At 37.0% G+C, this 27421-nt stretch overlaps 2 protein-coding genes across 13 annotated transcripts in view; both read right to left on the minus strand.

The window, feature by feature from the left end:
* Positions 1–1023: 1023 nt before the first annotated feature.
* tmem174 (transmembrane protein 174) lies at positions 1024–10288 on the minus strand. Of its 2 annotated transcripts, none has more exons than XM_079606340.1 (5): positions 10151–10288; positions 5990–6440; positions 5040–5140; positions 2345–4465; positions 1024–1219 (listed from the first exon to the last, which is right to left on the minus strand). In XM_079606340.1, exons 4-5 carry the CDS (start codon positions 3070–3072, stop codon positions 1123–1125), a joined length of 825 nt encoding a protein of 274 aa, XP_079462466.1. In that variant the 5' UTR covers positions 3073–4465; positions 5040–5140; positions 5990–6440; positions 10151–10288; the 3' UTR covers positions 1024–1122. The 2 variants fall into 2 exon arrangements, with proteins under 2 accessions (XP_079462466.1, XP_079462465.1); XM_079606339.1 differs by lacking the exon at positions 10151–10288 and adding an exon at positions 9724–10096.
* A 1451-nt stretch (positions 10289–11739) lies between these two features.
* Positions 11740–27421, minus strand: part of fcho2 (FCH and mu domain containing endocytic adaptor 2) — a 47902-nt gene continuing 32220 nt past the window's right edge. For 4 of the 11 annotated variants that reach the window (XM_079608022.1, XM_079608021.1, XM_079608020.1 and 1 more), the window contains 12 exons: positions 24925–25002; positions 23603–24115; positions 22618–22733; positions 22416–22545; positions 21999–22058; positions 21509–21620; positions 21130–21285; positions 19356–19488; positions 15947–16146; positions 15390–15454; positions 14423–14587; positions 11740–14224 (listed from right to left, as the gene is read on the minus strand). In XM_079608022.1, coding sequence (XP_079464148.1) covers positions 14202–14224; positions 14423–14587; positions 15390–15454; positions 15947–16146; positions 19356–19488; positions 21130–21285; positions 21509–21620; positions 21999–22058; positions 22416–22545; positions 22618–22733; positions 23603–24115; positions 24925–25002 — 1751 coding nt within the window. In that variant the 3' untranslated portion in view covers positions 11740–14201. Of the gene's footprint in view, positions 14225–14422; positions 14588–15389; positions 15455–15946; positions 16147–19288; positions 19489–21129; positions 21286–21508; positions 21621–21998; positions 22059–22415; positions 22546–22617; positions 22734–23602; positions 24116–24924; positions 25003–27421 lie in introns of those variants that run through there. The other 7 variants (XM_079608027.1, XM_079608025.1, XM_079608026.1 and 4 more) reach the window with 4 other exon arrangements.

The raw sequence follows: 27421 nt of genomic DNA on the forward strand, positions 1-27421 counted from the left end.
CCATTCTGAATGAAAAAGTTTTAAATGAAACGAGGGCCGAGGGCGGTGATGGTATACGTATTTTAAACTAGGCTTACAATAAATTCACCCAATTTAAAATAACTTAAATAATTTAGATTTATGTCCACTATTTCGAATGTACCGCACTATATTGGACCGTTTAGGGATAAGTTGTAGATTTTTAAGTAAAAAAATTCTTAACATTAAATCCAAATCCAATCTTATAGGCCTAATTAAATCCAAATTATTTAAGTTTGATGCAGGTGGAATTCAACAAGGTTAACGAATTTGACTCATGTCATAAGTATAGGCAAACATAATGAATATAGCCTACCTAATGAGCTGTATAAGAAGATTAAAAAAAAATACTTTTTTTTGTATCACATTGATTGAACATTATTTTTATGGCTCAAGTTTGTTGATTTAGAATTTTCTTGCAGGGTAATTTCTAGGCCAATAGCAAATGATGAGGTTTTACTTTAAATCGATTAAGTTTTCTTCTCTTTTCTTGTTTTGTAATAAGTCGATATCTTATCGACCCATAACAATAGAATATAAACACATATATAGCTTCATATTTCCTAAAATGACAGACATAGCCTACCCTTCCAGTAGCAGGTTCACTGAAATAACCTTTTACTACATCCTCGTTCGCGCAAAAGGTTAAACTATCCTTAGAGACAATGTTTTGCGGTTATGGCAGTTGGACGGGGATTACGCGATTAGCTACATTTATTTGTCAAATTTTCAGTTATTAAAACGAATGCACACAAAAAAGGAAATACACCACATTCCCCATTGTTGGTGAAATAGGAACTTAGTCTACTTCCTCACTCTTTCTGCCCCCATGTGGCCCTCACCGGACGCTCACGTGTGCCATGAAGTTCTCAGGAGCCCAAGAGGTCACTAGTGAGCTCAATATCATGACAGCACACATTATGTGTATGAAATCATTTTTATACATTGAAACTCCAGTAAAAGGAAAGCTATAGCCTATTTTCCAAACATGAAAACTTCCGTCACTTTATTAAAAGTCTTACATTTTTAAAATATGAACTATTAGGCTATTAATATTCGCCCAGACTCAGCGTTTTTTTTTTTTAAAACAACATATTGTAACAACTAATTGTCAAAAAGCTCCTCGTAAGCAGGTGGAGAAGAAGGGCTCCCTGCTGTACTCGCTTTCCTCTGTTCCTCTTCCTCTGGGACGCCGTGATTCCTGCAACGAAACCAGCAAATGTCAAATAATCCACATATGCCAGCCCTTAGTATTTTGTGCAAAGAATAACGTAAATGTGCTTAGCTGCTTTGTTTTACTTCGTGTAGCCTACGTTATTTTAGCCTATATGCGTAGCATTATATTTTAGAGCAGACCAGACCAATATTTTTGTTTACGTCTCATTTTCAAGTTTGAAAAAAAAAAAAACGGTATGCCTACTTGGACAGCAGTAGGCATACCCTTTCAAAAGGTAGCCTACACCAACAACTTTAGTATAATGCTTATTTCAATCAGACAATTATGAGATTTAGTAGGCCTACGTTTACATATGAATATAAAGGTTCCCATTTGTACCAAAATTGTAATGGTAGGCCTATAGTCTATACTTATCAGTAGGCGCCCATTTGATACCGCCCCACCGACAGCTTTTATAGCTACCTTTTTTTTCTTAAGAGTCGTAACCTCAATAGAAAACAGACCTTTTGAATTTTGTGCAAACATTTTTTTGTGGTTAATAAATGTAGCCTACTTGTTTAAAATAATTAGATCATCCCCATCTAACCCACTTCCATTCCTATACTCCCTGTCATTTAACATCAATGAACATGATCGTAAATCGAATTAAACCAGATGTGAAGTTATTATAGCCTAAGTTATAGCCTGCCTACTTCCCTCACAATAGGTTTTTGGTCTTTATATTTTTACACGCTCATGTACGATAGGGATTTCAGCTCTTTTAGTTAAACTTCGTAATTCATTTTAACTAAAGTTACTCCTGTTCTTCCCTGAGCTTTTAAATTTAATTGCGTTACATTTGATTTTTAGCCGAATGATTTATTAAAACTTCACCGATTAGTTTGTACCATGCACATAATACTTAAGAGTTCACACATACAATTTCTTAAAATGTAGCCAGATATTACATCCCAAAACTGATGTATATTATTGGTTACAGTGATTAAGTGATTTTCTTCTTTACAATATGGCTTAATAAACCCTTCACTTACAACCAAAAAATTATTAGTCAAAAAAAATAATCTTGAGCTGATATTAAGACAGTTTCTATGTATCTAGATAAATCTAAATGAATCTAATGTACACCACCATCAGTATTCATCATCATACCTGTTTTCCCTTTGCTCTGCTGTGGCGTGGTCGTATTCGCCGGAAATAAAGCCGGGGTTTTCCATGGGATACACGTTGTAATACTGTGGCGGTGTGCTCACTGTGACTGCTAATGGCTGGTGACTGGAATGCAAACCATTAACAGGGCCCAGGTCAGGTACTACAGAGGTGTACGGTGGTGGGATGTACTGGACCACAGTGGCTCTGTGGAAGGTAATGGGCTGATTGAGTCTAGTAAAGACAAACGATGGTCCTGAAAGAGGCGGCAGAGGGTCCGTTTCAGGTGTTCTCTCCCCATCATTTTGTTTGCAGCTCAGGCAGGAGAGCATTCGGAACTTGCAGATGCTTATGAGCACGAACGTACCTCCTACCGACAGCAGAACGGGCCCCAGAAGCTGTGTCCACTCGTAGCTGTGACTGACATTGTAATTTGTCCACCCCATAGCCGTGAATGTCATGCCAACCAGGCCCAAGAAGACTCCAGAGAACAGTAGTGTGGCACCAGCTTTGTCTCCATCTGACACTCGACTCTCTGAAGAAGTCGGTGGCTGGCTGGGCATCAAAGAGAGAACATTCACAGGGGCATCACTTGGACCCTGGGTGCTGTTTGAGATGGAATTACAAACACCAGCAGGTACTGCATCACTTGGCCCAGCAAGAGGGTTTGTCCCCTGATTCCTACTTTCCGTTATGCTCTTCCAAAGATCTAGAACGCTGTAATGTCTCATCTGGCCAAAACTGCACTGATTTTGTGTGGTGGCTGAAGGATTGAGACACTTGTCTTGAGGGATATTCACTCATCTGTGCCTGGAGGATCTTTTAAGAACTTTGTTTAGCTATTTTGGACATTGGCTCAGAAGCTTAGTTAACAGGTAACAGATCATTACTGCTATGCTGGAAATTTCAACACTCAGTCATCGTATTGGTGCGTGAGCACTGAAATGTGTAATCTCTGTGTTGCATGACAGGAGACATGAAGGAAATTCGCAGGTCCAAAGACTAAATCTAAAATGGCTTTTTACCAAATCTTAAAAAACAAAAATACTACCAAATTAATTTCTATAGAATACCTCAGTCAAACTTGATTACAACACAACAATTACTTGATGTCTTGAAAACAACACTGGACCCCCTGACTTTTACTGTATGGACAAAAAAACAACAACATAAAGACATGTTTAAAAAAATATCTTCTGTTCCACAAAAGAAAGAAAGTAAATGATCACAGATCACAGAATGTTCACTTTTGGGTGAAACATTCCATTAATGTATCACCAAAATCAAAAGAGCAAAGTCTATGGCAAGAGGAAAATACTTTTTTTCTTTTTTCTTTATCAATGAACTATAAAAGTTTCTTCCTTTTTGCACACAAACTTTCAAACACAAGGGAATCATGCAATTACACTGCAATAGGATCTTCCTTAAATGGGCCAGCACATAGAGATAAAAAAGCTTTGGTTTAAACAATATCAAAATAATTCTGCATCACTTTTACTTTTTCAAAGCCGCATCTGGAGTCCTAATGGATTTATTTAGCAAAACAATGTTTTACTCAGAGAAGTGCATGACCTTGCAAATGTCAACTAAAATCCAGTTCACTAAAAACACAAACTGTTACTTAACTTTGATGACGCATTTACCTCACAAAAAAAGTGTAATATTTTAACTATTGGAAAATTACATAAGAATTACAGTATATGTATAAAAAATATTTATTTCTCACTACTGCACTCATATATGCAAATTAAATTTTTTATTACAGACTTGTTCACAGTCCATTGTTTACCTGTTGTCGTGGAGTGGAATATGAATCAAATTTGCAAGCGAAAATTGGCCCAGAAATTTTTTTCTAACTAAGACACCAGTATGGTTTGAATCTCCTGATGGTGAAAGAAAATGTGATATTGTGCATATTGCAACTCACTGAACAGAACTAGAGCACTACAATTCAGATGGAGCTTCAAATTCAATCATTTACACCTCAATCATGTTTTTTAAAAAGAAGAATTGTGAGTATTGAGCTAAATTCTTCTAACTCTTCATGAAGATCAAGCAGTATGTCAGAACTGTCCCATGGTGAAGACTTTGTTTTAATTCTTTTTCCAAAGCTTGAGGAGACACCTGAGACACATTTAGGAAGAGAATAGATTCCAGCACAAGAATGTTTAAAATCAGCCCAGATTTTGGGCCGGACACACTCTTTCAATTAAGCTGAGTCCAAATATTTATGAGGAGAACATTTCCTCTTTCTCTCTGTCGCTCTCTTTGTGATCACGGAGTGTGTAGTATGCATGGTAATAACAAATGTGTGTGCTGGTGTGTGTGTGTGTGTGTGTGTAGGATAGGTCTGCTTAAATGATATCTTGGCATTTGCACAGCTCAAATACTGTCAGTGTGAATGGTTTGGACAACCTCCCGGTAAGTCTTTGTTTGATTAGTCCCATTTTGATTCTCACTAGCTGCTAGTTATTTGCATTGGATGCAGTGACAAAACAAAAGTAGAGAACTTCTTCATATGACCCTGCACTGGATTAATTATTAGTATAAAGACTTCATTGTCTCAGTATTGTACAAACATTAACAAACCATGGTAACGCATTTCTTCATTCAGCTTCAGCAAATGATTAGCCACCAAATGAAATCTTTTAATATATGCAATTGTGGCTTACTTTAGATTCCTCTCATCCTAATTTACCTCGTCTCCCCTCTTCCTTCCAGTGGTTCATATGCAGCACAATATCCTGATCGCACGCTAGGTTGCATGAGCATCCACGTCCTCCAATGGGAAAAGCGCATCTGCAATCACAAGAGGGGCCTTAATAGGATTCCATTGCACACACACTCTCTCTATTCCTAACCCTGAAATGTGCTGGAGGAGACTTTACAGAGTGCGCGACTCTTGCATTGTCAATATAAGATCTTGACCAAAAATGGATGTACCTCTTGATGGAAATAACATTACAACACGCTTCCATAGATTCTGTGTGTATTTAACAAACTATACGTTTTTTGTATTATTTTTTAAATGTCTGAAATCTAAAAATAAACCGTATGTGGTTGAAAACACTGAATAGTTGTGATATAGCATTGCAAAAGCGCTGAGCATGTGCATCTGTTTCTGGTTCAGGGGGAACAAATTGACACTAAGGGGGCAATGCCCCCTTTTGCCCCTCGTGGCGCCAGGCCTGGCATTAAATATTTCAATATAAATATTTTGAAATTGATTCTTTTATCTGACAGAACATGCTAAGACAAAAAAGTTAATCACACTGTGCAAAACAATCAGCCAAGATGAATACTGCAACAATATTACAGTAATATTAACACTGAAGTACTCTGTGAAGTGATTTCCACTAGTCGAGAACGAAGACGCAAAATACTGCCAGTTGTGTTTGAAAGTAAACAAGAGAGGGAGTCCATTGTGTAACACATGAGACGTGAAAGTGGCAGCAGTTTTAGTTACAGTCTAATATAAAAAATTGCCATGGATGACAGTGAATATTAGAAAATATTACTGAATGCTGCAGTTGCTCACTTGGAATCAATTATTCCATAGCGCCATGCTATGCGATTAGATATGATTCTCTGCAATACAGGACACAAAGCCTAGATATTTTTGGTGTGATCTGCTGCAAGCAATATTACCTCATCTTTGGCTGGCAGATAGTATAGTAGACACTGTGGGGGCTGCTCCATGGGAGTTAAGATGTCACCATCCTCCATCATGGCCCCCGACCTTGTGACAAATTGCCCATGACGTGGTTCTGCTCGCCAGGCACGAAAGCCTATTCTCTCTCGCATCTCTCATTCCCTCCAACCTGCCTTTCTCCTGTCCGCCCATTGTTCCATCCTTCCACTGCTCTGAGCTTTCATGTACCATTTCTCTTTGCTCAGTATGGAGGAACAGTTTTACGTGCCCGTTCACCAATCTGATTTTGAACCAACATGCATTGCATAGAGGCAAAAACCGGATATGAAGGGGGAGATAGACACAAGGAGAGAAACAAATGCTACTGCTGATGAGTAACTGAAGGGAACCAATCACAATGATCACAGTAAAAAGCCAGGCAGTAGATGGACAATTGTATCTGTCAGCCTGTAAAAAAGAAAAGAAAAAAAAAGAGAGTGAGTGAAATTTAGTATCCAAATATGCACAGGTCAAACAAACATTAACTCTCAGCATTATGGTTGCGTTATAACATGATTTTAGCTATTCTATGAGCCTTTCAAATAGTGAGAGCACCACTACAAATGTCTTTATTTGTCTGTTGTATACAAATTTCACTTTATTTAGTGTATAGAGTTAAAACATTCAGGCATACTCCAGGACAAGATATATAACTGATCAGTTTTTAAACGAACTGTGAATATATTTTAAAGATTTAATGCAACTAAACTTGCAGTGTGTATTTCATCATCAAAAGCACTTGTTGTATGAACCTGGTACTTTGGTTCCAAATGAACTTTATAATCCTGGAAGAAAACAATAATCAATAATTATAAATCTTGGAACAGATTGAAAGCGTGCTTTTCAAATGGTTAGCAAACAGACTGTTATCGAATAAACCTATACTCTCTCTCTCTCTCTCTCTCTCTCACACACACACACACACACACACACCTTTACTTACGATAAATCTAAAAGGGGTCATCCCATAGACTAACCCTAACCCACACCATAACCCTAAGAGAAAACTTTCTGAGTTTTTACAATTAATCAAAAAATGTATTTACTTTATTTCTTAGACTCTTTTCACAAACTAGGATGCCAGAATTTTAAGTCAGATTTAAAGTGTCACTACTATGCTATTTTAAAGGTCCCTAACTTTTTTTTGGTTTACATGCTTTCGAGATAAACCCCCCCCCCCCCCCCCCCTTAATTTTCTCATAATATACATTGCGGCATCAACTCTTTTCTCACAGTGTCTGAAACGGCTCGATAAAGGATTCAGTCTCTCTAAACCGTCCTTTCCGGAGCCTACTCTAATCTGATTGGTCAGATGGCCCAGTCTGAATTCAGACGATACAGCCATTACCATATCTGAATTTCAGCTCCGGAGGCTTCATCAGCACTTGATACAGTGATATAAGTAACGATGGCACCGGTTTTACTGTATCAGTTTGAGCCCGAGTCCTCGTCCTTTGGATGTGCGTGCAAAGAGGATTTGCTTTGCCAGCTCAGAAAACAGCATGTCGACAACACGAATCAAACTCTTCCATGCCTCAGCTAACTTCAGTGATTAAAGGCAGGTCAAAGTAGAGGTTTTTTGTCGGCAAACAATGAAGATCAGTTGCTGACTACGACTTCTTTCTTTTTATTCTTTCTTTTAAGATACAATAATTGTATTTGTTGTGCACTTTTATCTTTAAAACTTTGCAGACCTTTTACATTCACAAATATTTCGCAATGCATTAAAGGTAATATTCAAAAAAGTATTATAGGGGGACTTTAACTCACTTCTGGGTACATATTTGTCCCCAAACATAGTTAAGTACACACATACAATACTCACATTTACTCAGCTATTTAAATTGGAACAAATCATAGATATATATGACCGCTGCCCCCAGACTGTGGAAGGCTCTGCCGCTCTGTATTCGCTCTGCATCATCACTGTCTGTTTTTAAATCTAAGCTAAAAACTAATTTATGCGAATTGGCATATAATCAATGAGGAAGTTTTATTGAATTGTTTGTCTAATTATTCATTATATTGTATTGTCTTATGTCTTCATTGTGCAGCACATTGGACAACCTAGGTTGTGATTAATGGTGCTATATAAATAAAATTGACATTGACATATCTAGTGAGCAACAGAGGATCTATATGTTGCAGAGAAGCCTAAAATAATTTAACATACTGAAAGTCTACTGTTATTGCTTTAGCTCACTTTTGGGAACAATATTGGGCCCCAAATAAACACATGCAAAGCTCATCAAAATCAACACTTCTTCATCTTATTTCCTTGAGGACTCAATAGACCTTATTCACAGCAGCGCCATCTTGGAATGAAATGGAATCAAGGATGTGAGGGATAGACACATCTCTTCAGTAGGTTGTACTGTTATTTCATGTGTTTCTGGATTGTTCTGCTGACGATTGACGAAACACTGCAAAAATATCTTTCCAAGAAATTTGCAGAAAAATGCAGAAAAATGACTCTGGATAACATGAGCTGTGGAAAATGATAAGTGACGTAGGAGCTTTATATAGCTTTGCAGCAGACGTCACCGAAAACACAGTACCGGTAAGTCTATCCCTCACAGCATCGCTTTCATACCTGTCATGGCGCTGCTCTGAATAAGGTCTAGCCATCGCAGCACCGGTGAGGCTCCATGGCTTCAATAATCACCTCAATGAGTCAACAGAGCCTAGAATTAGCAGTGAAAGCATTACGAGTTGCAGACTCAAGAGATGTCACTGGACAGATGGCATGGTACTGAAACAAGGTTTCTATTAAAACATCTTTCATCATATGGATTCTAGAGGGTGAAATATGAGTGTCTGGAGAATTTGAAGGATTTCAAATGGTATAAGCAAGCTCCTCATGCACTGTTGTTTTGGGAGACCTACCAAAGGCTGAAGAGAGGGAGGAGCCGGCAGATGTGGATGGAGATCAAGAATGATATTAGGTGTGGTTAGAAGAGGAGGAAGAGAGAAAAGAGATGATACAGGAGGATAGATGTTGAATGGAGGAGAAGAAAATAAACAGAATACAGTCAGTGCGGGTGGAAATGTGGAAAGATGGAGAGAGAGAAAGAGAAGCCAAAGGATTAAAGAGGAGTAAATGAGGGGAACAGTGTGAGATGGAGGAGAAAAGCAAACACATTTTTAAGTTATGAAGGTCCAGCTAGTGTGTTTGCTCAGATGGTTTTGCTCATACTGAAGAGGGGGGCGTTGGATCAAAAGGCCATGTCATTCTGTAATGGAGCATAAACGTAAGTGATGCTGCTCCTGCTCTCTCCTTCTTTAATAACTCAACTCTATTACCCCACAGAGTCTCTGCAAAAACACAGCCTGTGACAACATCCAAAGAACATTTGAAATCAGTTAGCTAAAGAGCCGAAAGACCCTCTCCTCTTTAACCTTCTAGGTAGAGTTTAATATCTTTAATATGGATCACTTTGAGTGACTAATAGTGCATCGATTGGTGTTGATCTAGAGTGGCAGGAGGCTATTTTTCATCATAGTAGAATAACGTTAAGTCTCTGACAAATAGCCAACGTTACAGTAACACAGCATCAGGTGAAGTAACGTTACCATACTAAATTAATTTCGATGTTGTCCCGAATATTTAGACCAACAACACGACTCCTAACCTGATATTGTTTGTATAAAAAAAGTTAAACAAACAAAAAAATGGTAATGAGCAACTTACATTTTAGATGCCAGATCAGTAGGCTATTTTTGCTTCGCCGTTGAAAAAGGACCGCAGTAAGTTAACGTGAATTAACCAATCGATGAATTAACTCTCGCGAGTCTCCTGATTTAAACCCATTTCATATCAAGTAACATACGTTCTAATTGTATAATATCATGGTCGACGACACCGCAGCTATAACGAGAACACAGGAAATTTCGCTAGCTACCGTTGGAATCACTTTCACGGTCGGTCACCTCACTTTAAAAGATTCGAGCATTTAAAGCGACAGACAATAACCGCAGCTCACGTATAAACATAAAAAAATGTTGACTGTGACGTGAAGTTAATATAATTATTGTTATAGCTATATTGTCCTTTTTGTCGCCAACAGGACCTTAATCGTTTTTTGAACGAATCACTTGAAAAAATGCTTCACACTCACGTTTCTCAGAAGCGGAAGTCATCATGGTTGGGTGAATGAGAATACATACTTTTGTGTGTTGTGTAGCCTACTACCATTTGATAAAATAACAAAATACTCCACAAAAGTGTTTTCACAAAATTTCAAAAAGAGGGGGAAATAATAGAGATTGACGTCAGCCGTCAACTCTCACAGCAGCGTTATTTAAAAACATTTTTTTTTTGATGCAGGTAATATAATGCAAATAATAGTGTTATAAATGTGCATACATACATAAAGAAAATGAAAATATAAATAAACCTTGCATGATTTTATTTAAATTAAACCAATTATTATAAATAGTTTGCAATATCATAGTAAAGCTATGGTAAATGGTTTTTATATATATATAAAACTAAAATATCTGTAAGCGGATGACACAAGTTTCGCACATTAGGCTAAATGACCGTGCCCGTTCATGTTAAAAACTAAGTGGATACATTTGCTGAATTCAGAAATGCAGTAGGCTAGTAGGTAGTAATAGTTTGATAGATTGCGGTTCCGAATTTAGCATTTAGTGCAGAATCAGAATGATAAAGTGTTTTGAATGAATTGAAGGACTGATTCCACATTGTTGCCAACTACTGGCGTAGGTGTAAAGATAGCCTGGCAGCCTGCAGAAACAGTCACTGAAAAAAAATCTGTCTGTTATAACTCACAAAAATAGCTAGACAAATGAAGTGGACGCGCGCACGCACGCACACACACACACACACACACACACACACACACACACACACACACTTGTTATACAGGTGTCTAAACAGCATTCAATCCAGATCAAGTGGTGTAATCAGGTCAGGATTAAGCAGGTCTGATATAGATGGAACTGTGAAGCGTGCAGAGGACTTTTCCGAATGGGTTCATGAAGGGGTCTCCAACCCTGACACATAGGCTACGTAAACACATAAAAGACACACGAGGTGTGTAAGAAAGCCGAATGGCTAGCACATGTGGGTAAGTTTTATTTCACTTTGCAAGGAGCACTGGAAGTGCAGCAGATGTGTTCAGAAGCATGACTGTGTAAACCTCTGAATGTTGAATTGCTTTATCGTTAAATCTATCCATACTCTTTCCAAACTAGAAATCAACCATCAAGTGCATGAAAAATGCACAAATAAATCAGTACTATAATCTGTGTCTGTAGCACTCAGTTATCAGAATAGGTATGTTCTCTGAAAATTAACGTAGTACTAAAAGTAATCAGAGATACATAAGGTTTTCAAGAGGTCAATGTGTAAACTTATTGGGGGAATGTACAAATTGTCACAGTGCACTTTGGATTTCAACTTCAGGCTTAAATTAAGTTCAGTTAAATGGTGAAACCATTTAAACCAGCCGTTTTACCTGGAGAAATTAGGGTGCACATAGGGAAAAAAGTTCAATCATCACAGACCAACATTTGTCTAAAATGACTTGGATGAAAAGTAGCTATAAGCTACACATTTTATTCACCCTGCAATCATGACAAAACACAAAAGGAGGTATTATTGGTTGAAAATTGAACTGAAATTTTGAAAACATAATTTCTGAATAGATATTCAAACAGAAAAAACAAGCCAGACAAGTTAGATTTCTGTATATTTCTTATATTTGTATAGATTTATATATTACACATTTATTACTGACAAAGAGCATCATAAAGCAGAGAAACATGGTGGAAATATTTGTCAAAATTTACATTAAGTGAGAGAAAAAAAACATTCACACAAACGTTTTAACATGCCATTGAATGTGGACATAGAAATAAAGAAATAAAAGAGACTTTCTTTTTTTTTTAAATGTTCAAAAATGACTTTGAATATTGACGTGATGGCTGTAGAGGCAGCAAGAACCAGCTCGCTAACTACACAATTAGTTAATATTCACTTGAAGAAACCAATATTGTATTGTATTGTATTTGGATGCTACATTGACCCGAAATGTTCACCAGTTGATTTCTGCCTCTGTACTGACACCAACACCACATTCCATACTGAAAACAACTGAATTAAAATCACAAATATTTAAAAAAATGTACACAAAGACAGTGAGAATTTTGAATATAAATCTTTACGTTGTTACTTCACAAAACTGTTAGGCTGCTATCAAAGAGATAAAAAGTTCCTGGTGAAAACAAGACGACAGTCTAAAGAACGTCATTGTTTTCAGATTCATGAAGATCCTTCATTGTTGGCATTTAGTGTTTTTCATTTTAAGGTACAAATGGTGTCTGCTATGGCTGGGATTGGGGTAGCCCTTGGAGACGTGGTCCTCCACAGAGGACAAGGCAAATAGCCCTTGTATGGGGGACAGACCCCCTTAAAGCACTGTGAATGCTCACCACTGCCTTCCAGCTCAAATTGAGAAATAAAGACTAAATGGAGAAAACTCTTGACGTTACTAAGATGATGGTGAACTGCTGTGGGACAAAACTAATGAAATATTTAAAGATAAAAGAGTTAAAATCAATGTGTGGCAGTGGGGAAACTCTGGGACACTGCCCGCATTGAATCTTCCTCGCGACTTCCATTGGCTCATTGTGCTTTGATCTGTATTTGGCAAACTTGCTCAAAGCAATTTTAAGAAACTAACGTGTTCAGTTGATTATTAACATAAAACACTCAAAACCAGACGTGATGGCACATTTGGTGAAAACATATATACCGCGTCCCTTCAAATTACATTTACCTAAAAATTTGGTAGTCTGTTAATAAACTACACTGAAAAGTTCATAATTAATCTTAATATGCTAATATTCGAAACATTTTGGTCTGTTTATCAACAAGGATCCCTCCAAATACTCAGGTCAGTGTTTGTAATTAGAATAATCTCACAGTGAATTCTTTCGCTGGGTATTTTGGTATTATTTCTGCTCAGATTTCAAAATATTCCATCTATAAGGCCTGAGTTTACAGAAAACTTTTGGATGATGTCTATAACGGGAACAGCGCATGCTTTGCAGTGAACTGTTTGAAGGACAAAGGCTAAAGGTTAGGCAGTGTTTTCCCTTCAATATCCCATTAGGAAGCATAAAGAACTGGCACTTCTAAAATTAAGGAAGAGGAAAACAAATGGGGAAAACGTGTTCGTTTAGACTTAAACATGCAATTTTTCCTGTACAATTATTTTAAGTAAAGAGGCACTGAGGTCAGTGTATATACGTTTCCTTTTGCTGTTAAGCAAGACACACAACTAACCAGTAGGTTCTCTTAACAATGTTAAAGTGAAAATGGCACTAAACTGTAAAAACTATCCATAAATGGAATTTTGAAAGCTTATACCTTCATTGCACATTCATAATAAAAAGAAAAAACTGAAAACAATAGAAATTAGGGGAAAACAATCTGAATTTAGCAGACGAATGTGCAATGCTCAGCTATGAAAAAGACCATGGCATTCTAGACAAGTAAGGCGTTCTTGTGAGCATGAAGTGATCTATTGCTGAGGCATTTTCTCCTGTCTCTCTTTTTTTCATTGTTTTTCCCCTCATTGTCATTGTGACTGACTGACTGACTGACATTGTGAATACAAATGGAGAAATGAATGCTCAGCAAATATCCAGAAAGATTGTTAGTGCAGTGTTTTTTTGTCCTTTTTTGTTAAGATATGCTGTATGTTTATACACATATAATTCATATTACAAATTGTTAACTATACATATCAAAATAACATACACTACCGTTCTGACTTTATGAAAGTCTGAATAGATCAAAAAGTATCAAAGATTAATGATTTCATTCGCCAGTATCCTGACATTCCTCCTTCTTTCTTTCTTTTTTTTTATTTTTCTTTGTACACAGTGTTTGATACTCAGTGCTACGTTAGTGTGTAGTATAAAAATCTCGAATCTCCAGAAAGGTGCTTCACTGGAACTGGATCGTTCAGAACGCAGAGAGGAAACAGAAGCATGAGAGGCTTTCACCCAGACAGCCCACTTTTTCCATCCCCTCTAACAATCCTCCATAAATATCATTGAGAACCAGTGACAGAATTAATGAATGAACAGAAATGAACCTCCAGATTCCCTGCATTTGAGAGTGGATCTCAGATCTCAGCAGTCAGCCATATAGCGACCTGTGAATGTAAACAAACACATATTGACATTTTATCTTCTGTCAGCTCTGCCATTTCAAAGACAAAAATACCTTGAAAAGACGCTAGATTGAAAACTCTTGAGATATAAACTATTATAATAACATTATGATGTCAAATCATAAAATCTTTTGCTGGTAGTGTATCTGGTGCTTTGGTGAAGTCCAAAATCATTCTTACCACTGGTGAATCTCTTCTTATTGAGGGAGAGCCGGTAACCGGAGCCAACTAGTTCCATATCTACACCAGACAGAGTGCTGCCCTCACTGAAGAACTGAACAGCCAGGGTGGCAGGGATGGATGGACCATCAGACAGCTCAAACTTTGCCCTCAAAGAACCAGATCCTGACACATACATACACACAGTCAACATTGAAGTACTTTGTGCCAGAATACTTTTTAATCTTTACAACATTACAACACAAAATTACATTGTGGCAATCTGAAAATAGATTTTGAACATTTTCCAATTCATTTTCACTTAGCCTTTAAAACTCTGTTATAAATTCCACTATTTGCATGGGAAATGAGAAACAGCCCTGTAATGCACTTTATTACAAGCTGAGTGTTAACTTTTGAGTCCAATGCAGGTTGTGCGCAACAGACTTCCTTATTCTGTAAAACAGGTCGCATCGCGTCCGGTTCAGGTGTTTTGTATACGATTCGTTAAATATAGAGCCTTTTTTTAAAACTCGAGATACCTTCAAAAGAGCGAGCAAAGAAGAGCATTACCGATGTCCATCGCATATGCAGGTTGATATCAAATTTTTATTTTTCTTCTTCTTCTCACTAACATTTAAATCGAATAAAACACCAACAATTGCTAAGGTAGCTGATTACCTTAAAACTCCATAGATATCTCCGTCAGTTCGCACTGCCGTTAACATTTTCTCAGACAAGAGGATGCAACGAGACCCATTTTCCTGTTTGTTCATGTGATGTTTTATTTAACTGCCCCACAAGTATAGGTTGTTTTTCACCTTAGTTTCGTAAATAATTTTTTGGTTTGTTTTTTAAAGGAAGTTATTTTTATTTCAAATGATCATTGAAAATGTTATTTGAAATTATATGAGATGCACAAAGATGCTACTTTAACAATGATATGCAGCAGTGAATCAAAATCTCTGTTGACAGTGGTTTATCTTACCTTCATTATCAGACTTGACAGAGAGGTCACTCAGTTTCCATAATGTCTTACTTTGTTCCGCATTCCTAATTAAAACACAGGAACAATCAAGTAGTTAAACTGACCTGTGTTAGTGGCTCAGATTATGCATACAATATCATTCAACAATTTGCGGTCAGTAAAAGTAAAAAAAAAAAAAAAAAAATACTACATTTGTTCAGCCAGGATGCCTTAAACTGATCAGAAATGACAGTGAATGTATGAAAATGTATCAGTTTCCACAAAAATATTAAGCAACACAACTGTAAAATGTAATTTTTAAATATATAAATATAGACAACAATTATAGAAAATAATACAAATATTTCACAATATTGATGATTTTACTGTATTTTTGATCAAATAAATGCAGTCACGGTAAGCAAGAGAAAAAAAACAACCCCCAAAATTTGAAAGGTAGTGTAAATTTTGTATATAATTTAACATTACAGTGATTGGGTCCATACTTCAGTATTTATTTGTATCTCAAAATATTGTGTGTTTGTTTGTATGTTTATGTGTCACACCCTCCAACTCACCAGATGGCGTTGGGGAGTGACTGCATGCTGGTGACCCCACCATTGACAGGCACTAACACCTGTAGGTTGGTGAGCGCAGCAGGGGGCTGCATGGCCTCTGGGTTGTATCGGTAGTCCACTCGCAGGTCTGTTGTAGTAGGGGCACATTTCCAGTACACCACGAGGTTCAGAGGCGTCGACTGAATCCCATTTGAACATGCCTGAGAAAGGAGGGCCAAAAGATCTTTGCTCACCACCTGAGGACAATGGCTTATCATCAACCTGATTTACACAGTAAATTCAAGCGAACTAAATATCAACAGTACATATGCAAAATAGCTGCATGATTAATCGTACAAAGATTGTGATCTCGATTCAAACACCCACGTGATCTTATTTATAATTGACGATTCGGGTCTGTCTATCAAACCTTCCACAAGTAGGATCACAGCAAACATTCAAATCTGTGTTCACGCTGACCCAGAGGGAGCAGTTCATGTATTGGTATGAAACGGCTTCACAAACAGTCTTTTATTTTCTAATTCTGTGTTACAATAACACAGTAGCAAAAGTAGGTGCAACAAGTGGCAGTCAAGAAATACACTGTGTCATTGAATCATTCATTTAAGAGATTTGTTTAAAAATGCTGATTCATCCAGTAATGAACCAAGACGAGTCTTTATGAGTCAAGTCACCTTCATTTATATAGTGCTTTTAACAATATAGATTGTTTCAAAGCAGCTTTACAGTGATAATATGAAATGAAAGTAGCAGAGATTGTTTTGGCTTTACAGCAGCTCTAGAATAAAGTTATTGTCCAGCTAAAGTTAGTTTTGATTGATTCACTTCCGTTGCAAAGATCATTAGTTATTAACTTAGGGGCCGCTTACACAACACCGTTCCAACAGAAAACCCTTAAAGGATTAGTTTACCTCAAAATGAAAATTTCCTGATAATTTACTCACCCCAATGCAATCCAAGACATTCATGTCTTTCTTTCTTCAGTGGAAAAGAAATTAAGTTTTTTGACGAAAACATTTCAGGATTTTTCTCCACACAATGGACTTCAATGGCAACCAAATTGTTGAAGTCCAAATCAATGCAGTTTCAAAGGGCTTTGAAGTGCTTCAAAGGGCTCTGCACAATCCCAGCTGAGGAATAGGGTCTTATCTAGCGAAACGATCTGTCATTTTCATTAAAAAAATTAAATAATGATATACTTTTTAACCACAATTGTTCGTCTTGTGCTGGTCTGCGAAGCACCATGCATTACATAAGCACATTGGAAAGGTCACAGGTTACGTCGGTTATTTGTCTGTGTACTCTGGTTCAAAAAGGTAGGCAAGGGCGAAAAAATAATCAAATTTTCTCCTCCAACTTCAAAATCGTCCAAAATCTTTGTTTTCATTTATTATTATTTGTATTTTTTTTCGTGACCTTTCCAACGTGATGACGTAATATGTAGCGCATCTCAGAGATGGTACAAGACGGGCATTTGTGGTTAAAAAGTATATATACATATATATTTATTTTTTTAGAAAATGACCAATCGTTTCGCTAGATAAGACCTTATTCCTCAGCTGGGATCGTGCAGAGCCCTTTGAAGCTGCATTTATTTGGACTTCAACAATTTGTATGCAATTAAAGTCCATTGTGTGGAGAAAAAACCTGAAATGTTATCCTCAAAAAACGTAATTTATTTTCCATTGAAGAAAGAAAGACATGAACATCTTGGATAGCATTGGGATGAGTAAATTATCAGGAAATTGTAATTTTGAGGTGAACTAATCCTTTAACGCGCTCCGGCTCGCTCACCCGCACAACAACAGTGCCTGGTGACTCGATAACGCAAAACCCGAAATAGGTTCCAAGGTGCAAGCACTGAATTTTTTTTTTATAAATCTCTGCGCAAGCTTTAAAGACACAAACCTGTGAAAACGCTGACGACGTGCACATGCGTATTACGTGGTTAGTCTATGTATGCGTGTTTGAATTACATAAGTTTATAATGTGTTATGTGTATGCTAGGTCAAAGAGATGTGTTTTTAGTCTAGATTGAACTGACAGAGTGTGTCTGCTTCCCGGACAATATTAGGAAGACTGTTTCAGAGTTTTGGTGCTAAATAGGAAAAGGATCCACCGCCAGCAGTATATTTTGATATTCTGGGTATTATCAACTGGCCGGAATTTTGAGATTGCAATAGACGTGAAGGACTATAATGTGTTAAGAGCTCGCTCAAGTACTGGGGAGCTAAACCATTTAGTGCTTTGTAAGTAATCAGCAGTATTTAAAAATGTATACAATGTTTAATAGGGAGCCCATGCAGTGATGATAGCACTGGGCTAATATGGTCATACTTCCTGGTTCTGGTAAGAACTCTAGCTGCTGCGTTTTGGACCAGCTGTAGTTTATTTATTAAGCGTGCAGGGCAACCACCCATAAGAGAATTACAATAATCAAGCCTTGATGTCATGAACACATTAACTTATTGTTCCCCATTAGTCATTGAGAGCATATTACATCATTTAGATATATTTTTATGATGGAAGAAGGCGGTTTTACAGATACTAGAAACGTGACTTTCAAATGAAAGATTGGTATCAAAGAGCACACCCAGGTTCCTAACCGATGAGGAAGACTTGACAGAGCAGCCATCAAGTGTTAGACAGTATTCTAAGTTATTAAGTGAGGACGTTCTTTTGTCCAATAATTAGAATCTCTGTTTTTTTCAGAATTAAGTAGTAGGAAATTACTAGTCATCCAGTTTTTTATATCAGCTATGCATTCCGTTAATTTTGTGAATTGGTGCGTTTCATCAGGGCGTGAAGAAATATAGGGCTGAGTATCATCAGAATAACAACTAATGCCATGCTTCCTAATGATATCTCCAAAGGGTAACATGTACAGAGTGAACAGCAGCGGTCCTAGTACTGAGCCTTGTGGTACTCCATACTGAACTTGTGATCGATAAGACATCTCTTCATTTACTGCTACAAACTGACAATGGTCAGAGAAGTATGATTTAAACCATGCTAATGCAATTCCACTAATGCCAACATAAGGTCTATTTCATTCGAGTCTATTTAAAAGAATGTTGTGGTCAATATTATCACATGCAGCAGTGAGAGTGAGTGAGTTGTTGAATCATTTATTCAAACCGCTTTTTTTTAAGTAACACAAATGAATGAAATCGTTTTTAATTAGACTGCAGCAATTAACATTTTGTCAGAACCTCTAGTAAATTACATATGATTTTGTTTAGATGTCTTTTTAGAATCGTGGGAGAATTTTTTTTTTAAAGAATTGTGCAGCTCCAATATGCAAGCATACTATAAAAGCTATAACTAACAAGCTTTACTCACGTGTTTCTTGAAGAATTCATGGACTAACAGTACTATCCCAAAGGTAACAGAATGGAAAGGTATGAACCTGGTACTTTAGGATGTCCACGTTGTAATAGGATGCAGCAGGATTCTGCTCAGAGCTCTTCCTGAGGTATGCCGTCAATGCAGACATGTTCAGCCAAAAGTCCTTAGTGTTTGTGTCACCCTGGGAGGAGTCACTGGAGACACACACACATAGAGAAAACAGTATTAGGAGCTCAATAATTCAATGCTGTGTGTCATTGGAGCAGCATGGAATAACTAACCCTAGTCCAGCAGCTCAACTATTAAATCACAAATCCCTCCTGATTTGAATAGTCATGCCTGGGAACTGCTGGCACGAACTCAGTGAGAGCAGGGTGAGTTTAGCCTGAGCACTTTAGAAATCATGATGCTACTATATGGAATCATGAATAAAGTAAGAAGGCTGTTACAAATATACAAAATGTTTTATCACTTTCTCATATACAGATGATTTTTTTATTATTATTATTATTTTGGTAACACTTTACAATAAGGTTCATTAGTTAATACTAGTTAATGTATTAACTAACATGAAGCAACAATGAGCAAAACATTTGTTATAGTATTTATTAATCTTTGTTAATGGTAGTCAATAAAGATACAGCGGTTCATTCATTGTTTGTTCATATTAGTTCACAGTGCATTAACTAATGTGAAACAATACAACCTTTGATTTTAATAACATATTAGTAAATATTGAAATTAATATTAAGTAAGGGATAATCTACATCCAGCTGGTTGTTCTCTCAAAATAAACCCCGACAGGGTGATGAGGACCGCGAAGCGGAGGTAATAAGTGTTATATTAATACTGTAATAAGTATCCCGCTTATTACACGGCTACTTGCCACATAAGTAAATAATTAGAGATATTGATTTCCGATTAAACTGTTTTAAAATCGTACCTGTATGTATCTTATAATCAAACAGTGTACAAAACAATAGTCACATAATGGCAAAAGCTGCGTTTGAATGAAACAAGAGAGAGTGAGTCCACTATACTGGATGGCATAATTAAATAACTGTGCACAAATTATTGATTCGACTGAGTTTTAAAAATGTATTATCTCACCAAATGCAAGACTTCCACGAAGAATTTTTTTTCCTAGCAATGTATAGTGCTGCTGACTTCATTAACCCAGATGAGCCTGGGTTATCTGCTTTGAGAGGTTGTTATCTGGGAATAACATACCACTGAATGGCCCGATTGACATATCAGAATCAAGTATTCCACAGAGCCGTGTAATAACTATTAATACATGCTGAAGATGTATTCCTCATTCTTAGTTCATGTTACCTAAGGTAGTTCACTAATGTTAACTAATAAACCTTATTGTAAAATGTTACCATTATTTTTTATGAAAGAAGTCCATTATGCTCACTAAGACTGCATGTATTTGATCAGAAATACAGTAGAAACAGCAATATTGTGCAATAGTATTACAATTTAAAATAACTGGTTTATGTTTGAATATACATTTTAAAATGCAATTCATTCCTGTGATGGCAAAGCTGATTTTTCTGCATCATTACTTTTGAGGATTACTTTTCTCATTATCAATGTTGAAAATAGTTGTGCTGCTAAATATTTTTTGTTGGAACTGTGATACATGTTTTATCAGCATTATTTGATAAATAGAAAGTTCAAAGGAGCAGCATTTATATGAAATATAAATATTCTTTAATGCATCCTTGCTGAATTAAAGTTAAATTACTTCATTTGAAAAACTGCCCCAAAAACTCTTAACAGTAGCGTAACATTAGTAGAAACAAGTTAGTGTAAAGGCACACACTCACCTGTGCAGTAGTTGCTGGTTAGGCATAATTTGCTCTAATCTGCTAGTGTTTGAGAGTTTGAAGCTGAGTACAGCAGGAGACAGACTAGAGGTGAAAATCTTGATGATGCCGCTAGGGAAGGACAGGGTCATGTCTCCTGTGATCTTCACAATGCACCTAAAATCACATTTTTCAAAAATCATTTTACAGAGATCACACTCACAAAGAGCCACTGAAATATGTCAGAGCTTAGAATATCTAGACTAATGACCTAATGAATTATTTTAGAAAAATATATTTGTTCCATTACTTTTTAATTCTATGATATTTCAAGGCTTTGTCATGTGTATAGTATGTAAAGTCTGTGTGGTCTTAGCAGGGCAGATGACATGAAACTCACTTGCTGGGATCTGCTCCTTTGAAATACGCATTAACCGACTCTGTGAATGCTACAGCAATGGGCAATGCATCCTGGGAAGCCAGTGTCACTGGACTGGGCCCACGAGATATCCCTATGAGGGAAAGGATCAGGAGAAAGACAGACAATAAAAAAACAGACATCCAAGTATGAATAAAAAATAATAGAGGCGTTCTGAGGAATGTGTTTCAGTTAAGATAATTTAAACCTCTGCAGTGACAAACAATGACAAGTCAACAACAGGTAAAAGCCAAACACACTATTTCTGCCATGCATCCTCATCAGCCACAATGCATCAGACGCACAATAGTCAGTTCCACAATTAGAGATCATTCACATGGTGAGTCACAGAATGAGAGTGGTTATGGTTTAGCAGATGGGGCAATGCAATTGGTTGATCAAGGAGAGATGATCATTCTTGAGTCAGTTAGTAAGTTAGACCAAATGTTCTTCTGAGTTCTTTCCACTCTACCTGCCGGAGTTTCACATCTCTTCTCAAATATGGGCAGTTTCCCCACAAAAAGATCGTCCTCTTAATTGAAAATGAAGATGAGGACACCACAAAAGGGAAAGAAAAAAAAAGGGCGAGAACACAGTTCACCAGTGAGGAATGAGGATGGAATGATCTGGTGAGTGATGTGTTGATCATACGATGAAATACAATATGTAGAATATTATATCCTATATACCTTATATCCTGTATCCTAATAACCATACAGTAGATGAATGATGACTTTATTGTTATAATAATGAAGAAATAAATGTATTAAATGATAAATGATATGAAGTTTTACATACATTTTGTAAGCCTGATGTGAATGATGTGAAAAAAGATTACGTGTGTGCAGCTTGTGTTCACAGAGTGAACCGTGTGAGACTGAAGACTCACCGACAGTAGGGGTGTTGCTGGTGGTCAGGGAGGTGTTGGAGCTGAGAGAGGAGGAGCTCTCGGCACGAGCCAGAGGAGCAGCGGGAGGAGGGCTAGAGTTGGACAGCTTAGGAGGGCTGAACGACAGGCCCTGCAGAAAACAACCAACTGATTAATAATTCACTGCATTCAGGGGGAATCAGGAAATATCTTCTTTACTCACAGCCTCATTGATGCCCGTCAGCTTGACTACTGGCAGTTTGGGCCGTGATAATGGTCTTGGAGGCGGGACTATAGCTGCTGTGCCCAGGGGAGTAGTCGGCCTGTTTGGAGGTGGTACTGTGCATGAAAAAAAAAAAGATGACATTTTAGAACCACAAGATGTACCAAAAGAAAGGGGAAAATACGGAGGTAGCACCCTCTGAGCGTGATTATAAAATCACCAATGCCGAAAAACATTCAAAATGTTGCTATACTGGATTTGGCATCATACAGAAAACAAGCTAACAGTCAAATCCAAAGATTACACCTGATGTTCAGTCACATGCAATGGCACAATATAAGCATAAAAAAAAGAATAAGAAATTATAAGACCAGGTAAGGAAACTGAAAGAAACATGCACACTTTAAACCATCTTAGTCATTATGTTCTGATTTTAGAAAACATTGGATATGATATGTGCATATTTCTGACCAAGTTTGCGGACACATTTTAATTTGAGTAATTGTACTGTTACTTTGTGTAGCTGAACCAAAATTATTTGGAAAAAGAAAAAATAGAAGAACAAAATGAAAAAATACCTAGAAAACAAAATGTATTGAATAAAATATACTGTATAAAACAAAACAAAATAAAACCAAACTTGGGTCCCACATTTTTTTTTTTTTTTGCTGTATCTAGCTAAACGGTAATAAAGACTATGATGGCTTACATGTGATTATTTTGTTACATTTGTATTATTCAAATAAATAAACAACACAGAAAACACAAAAATAAATGAATTTTCACCAATCAAACAACAAAAGTCAAATAAATCTAACTCTAACTGAAGAAAAAAAAATTAAATAAATCCAAGCAATTCCAATGAAATAAAATAAGTTGTAAAAACATCAGGTTTGTTAAAATCTCAGTATATTTATCTCACTGTCATATAGCCATGGGACAGTGTTGGAACATGCTTATGAAAACTCTCATTCCTCAATATTACCATCCTGCATGGATCGGGCTGGTGCTTCCTTTAGAGAGGGGGTGCTCTCCTCTTTCCCAATGCTCCCAAATGGGTCACCAGTCTCTCTGAAGAGAAGCTTAGGCTGTTGAGACACAGGCACTGACCGAGGTCTCGCTGGTTGATGGGATGGTCCACGACATGGCACAAAGGCATCATTGAAGGCAATCCATTGGCTCTGGGCCCAAGACGAAAGTGTGTCTGGACCAGCGACGGGAGCACTGAGAGGGGGCTTGTGGGTAGCGTAGTCCTTAGGAAGAGATTGTAGGGCTGGAGGTACGCTCAGAGCTCGAGTTGGGCCAGGACGGAGGGGGGCAACAGCTGCGTCGAGGAGAGAGGTGGAGGGAGGAAAGGGGAGAACAGGGAATGACGGGGTGCACGGCTTGGCGAGACTGGCAGGAGAAGGGAGTTTGGAGGGAACGGGCAAAACAGGAGGCTCGGTAACATCAAGACTGATTGCTGAAGGAGAGGTGGGCTCCGACTGTAAATCCACTTCTGTTACAGGGGTCATCAGAGAGAAAAGAGTAATGATGCTTGTAAAAATATACCACATACTGACAGGCATGCTGAACAGACTACATGGAAAAATATGACAGAAACACAGATAACCTGGATATGTGTATATGCAGATGTTAAAATTTAGTAAAATATTATAAGAATACAATTATAAAACAATAAAATTAATACATATAAATTAATGAAAATATAAATATATATATAAAAAAAAACAATTTAAAAGTAAAACAAAATACAGTGTACATTTAAAACGGAAAAATTATAATAAAATAATGTTCAAAATATTGTGGAATCCTACTGAAATATGAATTTTAAAATATCCCTTAAAACATACTGTAATGTGGTATTCCTAAGCAAACGATCAGCTAACCTTCATGCACTCCTGTTAGTCTTTACTAATACAAATACAAAAAATACATGAATAAATAAAAATAATAAATAAAATTGTTAAAAGGTGTCAGTGTGTAAATTCTGTCATCATTTTAATCACATTTTACTCACGAGAGTAAGTAAATGATGATACTTTTTTTGTAAACGATCCTTTAAATACAATAAAATGTGTCTCTGTGCTTATCTTCTGTGTGCAGAAAATGTAAAAAAAAAATCCACTTATTTTCACAGATACATCTCTGAGAAATATTAGGATCTTTAGCTGCGGCTGAGTTCAAGCAAAACATTCCTCTCATCATTCACATTTTTGCATATTTCTTTGCCATTAGGGTCAGTGTCTGTTATGGGAAAAGTTCTATTCTGACGATCAAACTGCAGGCGTGGGTTATAAGCATTACCTGGGTCTTCAAAAACCTCATCATTTAACTGCAGTGGGGGAGATGTAGGGAAAGATGTTAAGAAGAGAGAAGCCAGGTCTAAGAAAAAGAGCATTGAACAAATACAAAGCAAGGTTGAGAAAAAAAGAAAGGAAAGAAAAGAAGTCAATGTAAATGAGGCTCAGTTAAAACATATTAAGGCATGGAAGAAATAAAATACTCAAAAGCTATGCAAAAACACATAAATAGCATAAAATGCAAGTGCAATACCTTGGTACGTTACTAATATCCTCTTCACAGCTCTTTTTGTTCATTTGCCAGGTCAGAACTAACAAGATCATGTTTGACAACGTCTGTGACACGGGGACTCTAAACTCCGCCCTCTGACCTCTGAAGGTGCCAATTAACTTTGGATTATGATTGGCCCTTGTGGATAAGGTCAGGGCTTGAATGACGGGTTGGATTTTTATAGTGACTGTATTGAGTGGCTTAACAGAGAGAAAAGCACTCACTTGTTTGCAAACAATGCCTTAATGCCAAACTAAAATGTACCCACAATATTTCTTCCAAAATAAAGTATTACAATAATATAACTAGTAAATAAAAACTCAAGTCTGAAATATTTCTAACAAAATAGTTCAAATCAACAACAAAAAATGTATTTGCATATATGTGACCCTGGACACAAAACCAGTCACATGGGTCAATATTTTGAAATTGAGATTTGAGATATTTCAGATCATCTGAAAGCTGGATAAATAGGATTTCCATTGATGTATGGTTTGTTAGGATAGGACAATATTTGGCAGATATACAACTATTCGAACATCTGGAATCTGAGGGTGCAAAAAATCGAAACATCGAAAATCGCCTTTAAAGTTGTCCATTTATGTTCACGATTGTGCTGCATCCTCACAAAAATAAATGTTTTTTTATATTTACGGTAGGAAATGTACAAAATATCTTCACGGAACATGACCTTTACTTAATATCCTAATGATTTTTGGCATAATAGAAAAATCTATCATTTTGACCCATACAATGTATTGTTGGCTTTTGCCACAAATATACCCGTGCGACTTGCAGTTTTGTGATCCAGCGTCACATATTACATACATAAATTCTGTTAAAACTACTTTGCACCTAATTTTTGTTAACGTACATCTAAAAGATAATATTTAAATTTGGTCAAGACCACATACAGTCAACTGCACTATTGCCCAAGATATAGAAGCTCCTAATCCCCAGATGTCAAAATAACATTTCATTTCAACAATCAAGGTCAAGAGCTTTCAGAGAGAGAGAGACAGAGATGAGAGTAGAGCGTGAGGAAACACTGACCGTCACCGTACTCACGGAATACACACAGGAATCGTATTCATGGCTCAAGATCCAACACGTGTAAATCGTACATAAAACCCATTCTTATGTAAAACTGGCATTTAATTAAATGGAAAATTGATTAACAGCATGGACGATTTACAAAGAATTAATAAATGTATAATAATAATAATAAATCAAGAAATGAAACTATCAGCAAATAATTAAGATATTTTTAAAATTCCTGGTCTATAATATCAAAATGCAAAAAACAAAAGTGAACAAAAATAAACTAAAGCAAACAACAAAAAACGTTTTTTCCCATGGCATTCACAAAAGATGTCATGCTAAAGCACAGGATAGATTGAGTGAGATATGAAGTCGCTGTGGGATATGAGGGTTTCCGTGACAACAGCAGCCTGAGCAAGCTCTCTAGAGGCGACTGTTGTGGACTGGAAAAGCCCAGACACTTTCCCCAGTCTGTAAGCATCATCAATAATAAAGGAGGTCAGACCTAAGACAAGCCTCCCAGAGACTGGGGGATGGAGGAGGTGGAGGGGTGAATGACTTACGACTGTCTGCTTGTACAGTGTGTGTGTGTGTGTGGTCGATGAAGAACGTTTTGACTCCATCACTGCCAAGCTGAACTCTGTCATTGAGATTCTTGTAGATGTTAACCAATACTTTATGTGATTGTACTTTAATATACGTTAAATGCCGTTTTGTGAAACTGATATATGAGGAAAAAGACAGCTGGGATTTGGATTTATTAACGATGTCTAACAATAGTTCACTGATGTAGTAATGACATTAAAGGACAAGTTCGGTATTTTACACTTAAAGCCCTGTTTACAGACCGTATCTGATGAAATAGAACGGTTAAGATTAAAATTTGGACACATGCTCCTGTCCCGAAAATTTTAGGTTTATTTAGCTTTTGTGGACCTATTTTGCCAAACGCGTCACACCCAGATTCTTCCGTTGAGAGCTTGAATAATAGACACCAGTTGGTGGCGATAATGCACCTTTGCCAATTGCAAGCAAACCGCTGGCATTTCATTGAATACACAGAAGAAGCAGAAGAAGAAGCGGCGGAGGAATACCGTACCTCACACAGCACATTCAATACAAGTCAATGGAGGTGGACAAACACTACGATAAAACCTGTTGGAATGCATCTTTTTCAGCGATTTTTTTT

This window comes from Phoxinus phoxinus (genome assembly GCF_949152265.1).
Source record: "Phoxinus phoxinus genome assembly, chromosome: 3".
Classification (NCBI taxonomy): domain Eukaryota; kingdom Metazoa; phylum Chordata; class Actinopteri; order Cypriniformes; family Leuciscidae; genus Phoxinus; species Phoxinus phoxinus.

Excerpts from the sequence above, each read along its gene's own strand:
- tmem174 (XM_079606340.1), bottom strand. The coding sequence starts at position 3,072 with ATGAGACATTACAGCGTTCTAGATCTTTGGAAGAGCATAACGGAAAGT. Across the intron at positions 1,220-2,344 it reads GCAGAGCAAAGGGAAAACAG|GAATCACGGCGTCCCAGAGG; the intron begins GTATGATGATGA and ends GTTTCGTTGCAG.